Source organism: Octopus bimaculoides, chromosome 22 (assembly GCF_001194135.2).
Source record: "Octopus bimaculoides isolate UCB-OBI-ISO-001 chromosome 22, ASM119413v2, whole genome shotgun sequence".
Classification (NCBI taxonomy): domain Eukaryota; kingdom Metazoa; phylum Mollusca; class Cephalopoda; order Octopoda; family Octopodidae; genus Octopus; species Octopus bimaculoides.
Window position 1 is genome coordinate 8,203,493 of NC_069002.1, and position 9,003 is coordinate 8,212,495.

Here is a 9,003-nt window from a genome sequence, read left to right on the forward strand (position 1 = left end):
GTTTCGTTAAGAAAATACTGTGGCCCCCGTTTTAAAAAAGATCCCTACTAACTCTTTATCTAACACATACAATCACACACTCACTCACATAGTCTTTCTCTCCCTAACACATTTCCTCACTATTTGTTTTGTCTGTGCCACATTGACTTCTTCCTTTAAAAAGAAATCATGTTGGTGTTTATTTAAATTAAATTTCTGGTGACCTCACTAGTGTTGGTGCTACAAGAAAAGCTCCTTGTACATTCTGTCAAGTTAATTGCTGGTAGGAACACTGTATTTTTTCGTATTCCAACCATAACATGCTACCAAGTAGATTAAAGGTTTTATAAGTCAATGCTGTGTCCTACTTTTTAACAGCGCAATACAATCACTTATAACTCTGCAAGATTTTCTATAGAATTTAGAGCCAGCACTTAATAGCTTCTTGTAATGCGAAATAACCTTTATTTAGATTTTATTTCAGAGAACTAAAATTCCTACTTCTTTATTTCCTTTTATTCTGTTTTTCCTAATCCAGGAATTGAACTGACGTTTTTCTCTGGTATCTACGGCACATGTCTTGCTAACAACAAACATTTTGGGGATAAGGCTAATGGATTGATTGGAATATCAGGAATGATTATTGGCATTGGTGAAATCCTTGGTATGTTGTATTTTATTACCTCTGCCTTAGCGAAGACGGAGGTATTGTTTTCAGTTGTCTTTGTTTGTTTGAGGACAAGATATCTCAAGAACCGCTGGATGAATTTGGATGAAACTTTCAGGGATGTTTGGCCTCGTGACTGGCATGTGGAGGTATGCAAAGGTAGTGTTGGTATAGATGGGAAAATGAATGGATGGAAGAAGAAATTCTTATGAAATCTATTACTGAAGTATTTTATTCTAGTTTCCATATTTCTTTGAAAGTTTATTTCTATATCTACATTCACAGGCGGTGGTATTTTTGGTATCTTCGGAAAATGGACTCAACGTTTCGGCAAAGACCCTTTCATATTGTTGGGATATGTGGTTCATGTAACAGCGTGTTACCTTGCTTTTATAAATTTACCACCTGACTCTGCACAAGTGGAATCAAATTCTTCTACATATTTATCATCAAGGTGAGAGCAATTTTCTGGAATTCTTTCAGAAAAAAACAAAAAACATGTTTTTTATTAATTGTGTCTAATAATCTTTTATTCTGTGAAATATGTCAGCATAGCTTTGTAGCTGGGAAGTATTTGTCTATGAGAGATTCTGTACAATGTTGTTAATGTTTTTATTATTAATTCATATTTTAAGATGGCAAGCTGCCAGAATCATTAGCATGCCGGGCACCAATTCTGCCCTTTGCTCTGTTCTGTTCTGAGTTCAAATTCTGACAAAGTCAACTTTGCCTTTCATCCTTGCAGGGTCAATAAATTAAGTGTAATCGACTAGTCCCCTCTCGCCAAATCAGATTGGAGCCTGGTGTTGCCATCTGGTTCACCAGTCCTCAATCAAATCGTTCGACCCATGCTAGAATGGAAAGTGGACATTAAACGATGATGATGATGATGTGGGTGGATGTTGAGAAAATGGCCAGTGTGAAAAGACCAATTCTGAGAATACACCTGTAAAAATAAAAGGTCTTTTGCCCTATTGATCAGGTACCCATGGTTTTTGTGGGTTTTTCCGCAAGTAACCTTTAAAGCTCTTGCCCCCATTGGGAGTTTTACTTGTTACCGTTTTATTGCTATTTAATGTTTACATGAATGTGAAAATCCTTTGTCTCGTCTTGTGTTGTCTTTTATGTATAATTTATATTATCCCTTGTGGCCAATAAAGGAATACATTATTATTATTTAAGGAGGTGAGTTGGCAGAGGTGTTAGCACACCAGGCAAAATGCTTGGCAGCATTTTGTCCGTCTTCACATTCTGGGGTCAACTTTGCCTTTCATCCTTTTGGCATCGATAATATAAACCCCAGTTGATCACTGGGGTCAAAGTAATTGACTTACTACCTTCCCATGAAATTGCTGGCCTTGTGCTAAAATTTGAAACCATGCTGCGATTGATTGTTTCAGTTGTAGAATCATAGTCTTCCCTAAACCATTTCCCAATCTCCACTGAAATTAATAAAACCTAATCAGCCATTTTCTATCATCTGGGGCATTGCCCCAGCCATTGACCAATTGTGCTGTATATCATGTTTCATCTCTAATATTGTTGCTGTCTCTCTCTTTCAGTATTGCTGTAGCGTTAGTCTGTAGCTTTTTACTTGGATTTGGTGATAGCATTTTTAATACACAGGTAAGAACATTCTTTCGATTGCATTTATAAAAGTAGAGAGCCTTTATTAGCATATTATTGTTGTTGTCTAGTCCAAGATAATCTCTTAAACAGTAGACCTTTGAGGCATTCTAGCCATGAACATTCTGTCTTTCTGTGTTGGCATAACATATGTGGAAAAAAAACAAAACCTTTTATTGAATTCTCTTAAGCAAAGTAAGACAATGAAAACAAAAGATTTAGTCGGTCATTTATTGATATTACGTGATATACACAAGCTGAAAGCACCTTTCATCATTTAACGTCTGCCTTCCATGCTGGCATGGGTTGGATGGTTTGACATGAGCCTGCAACAGGCTGGATGCCCTTCCAAATGCCAACCGCTTCACAGGGTAGAGTGGATGCTTTTTACATGGCACCAGCAGGGTCAGCAAGCAGCTTGCAAGACAAGGAATTTTTTGAGAGGGGCGGGACCATTGGAGGAGGCGATCTTGTGTCAAATGATGAAAGATTTGAGTGTAACAGAAGAGACAGTCAGAAATATAGCCACCAGTATTAAAAACACTGTATATACAAGTAATGCCATGGTACTAAGACAAATATTCCAGCCAACACCACCAAGAAACTCTTCCACAGCCTTACGGTTTCTCCCATTGAACGAGAAATATGTTAGAAATCTGCTAATAGCATCAACCAGTTTTTCTTTGTGGTAGGTTACTAACAACATCCTGCTGGATTATTTTGCTCATTGTCACTCACTGACTTTTTTTTCTGCGACGTTTGGCTGTTCTTTCTAGCACGCCAGATAACCACTTAGAGCTGGCTCTGTATTTCTACGCAGAGATCACCTTCGATTCTGCTATTATGGCTGCGGGAAGGTCACATCTATTTCTTTAACTCCAGCAAGATATATGATTTTTATTTCATCAAGTCGGAAGGTTCGAACTATGAAGTCAAATCCCGTAAAATTTATATTCGGAACATAGAAAGAAACTAATTTCTTTAGTAACAGATTTAATCGAATGGAAAGTAAAAAAGAAAAAGAAAAGTAAAACATGCGTGTAAGGGAAATAACTCTTACTCAGTTCAGGGGAGATAAATCTCAAATATACTTCAGTTTCTCGGAATAGTTACAGCGTCGAACGAATAACTTACAGCATTTGGTGACGATCCTTTACGCACCGAGTTCAAATCTCTTCAAGGTTGATTTTGATTTTTATTCTTCTATGATCAGTAAAAAAATAAGACTAGTCAAGTCCTGCTATTCATATCGATTTTTCCTTTCCGAATGTTTCGCTTTGTTTGTACGACTAGGGATGCCATATCTCTCTCTCTGTCTCCTTTTTCCTCTCACCATCTCTCTTCCTCTACTCTGTTGCTCCTCTCTAATCTCATCATCTCTCTTTTTCTGTTCCTTTCCAGATATTCGCTATATTAGGAACTGTATTCCCAGAAGATGGAGCACCTGCTTTTGCATTGTACAAATTCGCTCAGGTAATTCTTTCATTTCTGTTCCTGGATGGTCAATTGTGTATACACCCACCATATGTGTATACTGCCCAATGGCTATTTACTAACTGTCCATGAGTATACTAACCACTAAACTGCATCTTCATCCTTTGGCATTTAAACTAGTCTTATCCCGTCGAAATATTCTATTTGTTTTGTGTTAAAACTGACCAGAGCCAACCTCTCACACTTACCCCACAATGTCACTCTAAAAGTATACAAACACACCAGTGAAATTTTTAACCTACAAAATATGCTGTTCTTGAGAAGACCTCTTGAGCCAAGTGAAATCGTAGTCGTGGCTGATGCCAGTGCCACCTGACTGGTACCCATCCCAGTGGCATGTAAAAAGCACCATTCAAGAGTGGCTGATGTCAGTGCTGCCTGACTGGCTCCTGTGCCAGTGGCACGTAAAACGCCCCATAAAATGTAATTAAATAAGTAATACATTTGACAAAGAAATCTGAATGCTAAAAGATTAATGATCTCTCTCTGTCTGTATACTAACTTGACTACATACTGACCAGTGACCGTGTATATACTGACCACTGTGTATATTCTGGCCAATGGTTGTGTGGTCATCATATATACTGGCTGTGTAAGCACAAGTGTTAGTCAATTACATCAACCTCCAGAGCTCAGCTGATTCTAATTTGATGTAATCGACTCTTGCCCACCTCCCCTCAAAAGTGCTCTTGTGGCAAAAATTTGAAATAATAATAATTATTATTATTATTAAGGCGGCAAGCTAGCAGAATCGTTAGCATGCTGAATGAAATGGTTAGCGGTATTTCTCCTGACACTGAGTTCAAATTCCCCTAAGGTTAACTTTACCTTTCATCCTCTCAGGATTGATAAAATAAGTACCAGTTGAAAACTGAGGTCAATGTAATTGACTCATCCTCACCTCCCCCAAGCTGCCCTTATGGCTAAAAATTGTAATTACTATTATCATTATTATTTTAATTGTTGTGGATGTCATTTACTCTTTCAGTCTTATTATTATTATTGTAATTGATGTCATTTACTCTTTCAGTCAATTGCAGCTGCCATCTCCTTCTTGTACAGTATAGCACTTCCACTCCAATGGCAGTTATTCATCATAGTCATCTTAGGTACATTTGCTTCCCTCTCATTTTTCATATTGGAATGGAGTATATTTGGAAGGCTACCACGTAAGTATTCCTCTTGTTCTTTCTCTTATTTCCGTTCTGAGGCACAACAAATTTTGTTTGATTTTATCAACACCTTGCCTCAGTACCGATAATGAATTTTACCGGTTTCTTAATTTAAGAATGGGGATATAAGAAACTATTCTAAAACAAAGGGTCACAATTTGACTCAACCTTTTCACAAACACATAGACGTATAAGCATGCATGAATTATGTCTTCTAGAAAGTTTCAGTCTATCAAATTCTTCTTTAAAGTCATTAGCTAACTATGTCATTATCATTTGAAGTTAATCAGCATTTGTTGGCAGCCTTGGCAGGATATGATTGGTCCAAGAACAGCATTATGCTCTAGTGTCTGCTTTGGCATGATTCTTACAGCTGGGTACCCTTCCAAATTCTAACTAATCTTCATCATGTACCAAATGCGTTTTTCAAGCCACCAGTGCTTTGTGAGGTTGCCGTGCATCTCACAAGACTGTGAACTCCAAGGGTGGTGGGTTAAGGTATGAGAGAAGTGGGTAATGCAGAGCTGGTTCCTGCTGTAAGAGGAAGAACATGGTTACTCACATTTAGAGGAGAGAATGAAAATGAATCAGTAGTTTTTGGAAAGGAGATGATGTATAATATGTATCATCATTTAATGTTGGCATGGGTTGGACAGTGTGACCAGGGCTGGCAAACCGGAGAGCTGCACCAGGCTCCAGTCTGATTTGACATGGTTTCTATGGCTGTATGCCCTTCCTAATGCCAACCACTTTACGCAGTGTGCTGGGTGCTTTTACATGGCACCACATGGGAGCTGCACAGGTGCTTTACATGACCGGAAGGATCAGTCTTAACACTCTTGTACTCCACAGTATATATGAATAAATGACTGACCAATTGATTAATAATAATAATAATAACAATAATAGTAAAAGAAATGAAATTGAACCCCAGTGTACATGTTTATTGTTGGCATAATGACCCTTCTAAAATACAAGAAAATCAAATATGACTTTGAAGTCATTGTCTTTATTATAACATAGAAGCAAACATTAATATGTGTGTTTGTGTCTTTTGGTTTTGGAATTGCGCAATAGTTGTAAATAAGTGTCCCTGTTATACAAGCAGTGTCATTCAATTCCAAATGTCTATGAACACATGTCAGGTTATGGAGAAATATAACTTTGCTTGGAAACAGGTGAAGGTTAATGGAAGGAAAGGCATCCAGCTGTAGAAAATCAGTATCAGGGAGTTTTGTCTGACTCATGCAAATCAGGGAAAAGAGGATGTTAAAACAAAGAAGGTGAGGAAAAGGAAATGTGTTTGCTGGTGTAGCTGTTTTAGTATGTGTATATGTATGTGTTTATGTATATATATATATAGAGAGGTGTGTGTGTGTGTCTGTATACATGTGTAAATATATGTATGTATGTGTTTGTGCAAATATATATGTGTGTGTGTGTGTGTGTGTGTAAAAAAAAAGTATATATATATATCTTTAAAGTTAATTAAATTGTCGTTAACAATATTCAATATTTCTGTTTCTTCTTTCAGGTGTATGTATATATAAGTAGTGAGGCTTACATAATTATTTCTCAATGGTTTTTGCTGTCTCAAATTTTGATGCTTTATTAATACTATTTATCATTATTATTAATAAGGTAGATAGCTGGCAGAATCATTAGCATGCCGGATGAAGCGCTTTGTGGCATTTCGTCTGTCTTTGCATTCTGACTTCAAATTTACCTTTCATCCTTTTGGGGTTAAGCTAAGTACCAGCTGAATACTGGGGGATCGATGTAATCAACTTGTTCCCTCCCTCCAAATTCTAGGCCTTATGCCTATAGTAGAAAGGATTATTATTAATATCACTAATAGGCGTAGGAGTGGCTGTGTAGTAAGTAGGTTGCTTACCAACCATATGGTTCCAGATTTCAGTCCCACTGCGTGTCAACTTGGGCAAGTGTCTTCTACTATATCCTCGAGCCAACCAAAGACTTGTGAGTGGATCTGGTTGACGGAAACTGAAAGAAGCCCATCGTATATATATATGTGTGTGTGTGTGTGTGGGCAAAAGAGACTGATAGAATAAGTACTAGGCTTATAATAATAATAATAATAATAATATTATTTATAATCCTTTCTACTAAAGGCACAAGACCTGAAATTTTGGGGGAAGGGACTAGTCGATTACATCGACCCTAGTGTTTTACTGATACTTAATTTATCGACCCCCAAAATTATGAAAGGCAACGTCAACATTGGCAAAATTTGAACTCATAACGTAGAGACGAATGAAATACTGCTAAGCAGTTTCTCCAGTTTGCTAATTACTCTGCCTGCTCACCGCCTAATGATAATGATAACTATTGTTTCAAATTTTGGCTCAGGGTCCACAAATGTAAAGGAAGGGCAACATTTGAAAATAGAACAAAGCTGGAAAAAATGCCAGCTCTCTCCCTTTACTACTACTACTACTAATAATAATAATAAGAAGAAGAAGAATAATAATAAGAAAAAGAATAAGAAGAAGAAGAATAAGAAGAATAATAACCATAATAACAATAATAACCATAATAATAATAATAACAATAGCCATAATAACAACCATGGCATGCACTGCTCTCTCACTCAATAATAATTATTATTATAACCATAATAATAATAACAATAATAATAATAATAATAATCATTAACAAATGATAACTGGTTTTAAACAATAGGCATATAACTTGAAAATTGTTCCTTGTGTACCAAAATTCACACAATTGACATCTCATAGTTAATGTGTCTACATACTAGAAGGTCTGCATGTAATTCTCTTTGTACAGTTTTTACTGATTCTAACCATACAAGGGCAACTGCTGGGATTTTAAGTTGGAATTTTTTTTTTTTTTTTCATACAAATACTTTAATTTTTCAAAATTTCAGCTGCATTTATATATATATATTTTTTTTTTTGCTTTCTGAATTTTTGGCACTATTTTATATTTTGAGGAATTTCAATATGTGGATTACATAAACAGCAGCAGCAACAACATCATTATGATCAGTGGCTAGAAATTCTCAAAACGATGATTATTGAATATAAAAAGGAAAATAATTAAAATATTAGGGGAAAAAAAAAAATTCACAAAATCCACAAAAAATATCAAAATTTTTTTTTAAATAATAATGAAATATTGTATCAAGACATTAATTTTACCCCTGCCCCTTTTCTAGTATTTTTGTTGTTTGTGTTGTTGTGTTAGTTCTTTTTCTTTTTTGTATTTTATTTTACTTTTACATTGTTTTAAAAAATATCTGTTGGGATTCTTTTTTTTTTTTTTGCTTAATTTCTACTGCATTCGATATTATCAATTAATTAAATTTTTATTTTTTGTTTGTTTGTTTTAATTTCTTACATTTAATAATTATTTCTACATTTTCATGTAAAGTAAAAAATACCATTGCTACTACCACATCCACCACCACTACCACTACCACCACCACCACCACCACCACTACCACCACTACCACCTCCTCCTCCTCTTCCATCGACCCAGAATATATCCCACTAAGACAAATCGTTTGAAGTACAACAGCCATGTTATTCACCCATTGAGGGTAAGACCTCCTGACATCAAAATATAGCCTAAGGTTTTGGGTAGACACTTCATCAAGCTGCTTTGTGAGCTTGCCGCATACTTCTTTTTCCCCGTCTTTCTACCTCTCTTCTCTGTTTCTTTTATATTTCTCCTTCCTTCCTTTTCTGCATCTTCATCAGTTTTTCATTCTTCTTCCTAGAAGCTTCCATTTTTGTCTTGACATAATGTTATGGACACATTTAACCCTTTAGCATTCAGATTTCTCTGTCAAGTATAATTCTAATTTATTCACATTGCTTTGAATAAATCATCCATTATCTTGTAGCCTTGAGGTTTCAGTAATTGGAGGGTTTAATTTTTTTTGGAATAATATTGCAGGGTAGGTCTGAGTAGAGGCGCAATGGCCCAGTGGTTAGGGCAGCGGACTCGCGGTCATAGGATCGCGGTTTCGATTCCCAGACCGGGCATTGTGAGTGTTTATTGAGCGAAAACACCTAA

The 9,003-nt window shown here is 36.1% G+C and overlaps 1 protein-coding gene across 2 annotated transcripts in view; it reads left to right on the forward strand.

Annotated features, from left to right (window-relative positions):
* LOC106873810 (UNC93-like protein MFSD11) overlaps nt 1-9,003 on the forward strand; it is a 26,909-nt gene that overhangs the window by 16,002 nt on the left and 1,904 nt on the right. Inside the window, exons 9-14 of one of the 2 annotated variants that reach the window (XM_052975708.1) lie at nt 518-643; nt 932-1,100; nt 2,209-2,272; nt 3,674-3,745; nt 4,797-4,935; nt 8,356-8,524. In XM_052975708.1, the coding sequence (XP_052831668.1) occupies nt 518-643; nt 932-1,100; nt 2,209-2,272; nt 3,674-3,745; nt 4,797-4,935; nt 8,356-8,492 (707 nt within the window). In that variant the 3' untranslated portion in view covers nt 8,493-8,524. Of the gene's footprint in view, nt 1-517; nt 644-931; nt 1,101-2,208; nt 2,273-3,673; nt 3,746-4,796; nt 4,938-8,355; nt 8,525-9,003 lie in introns of both variants that reach the window. The other variant, XM_014921322.2, reaches the window with a different exon arrangement.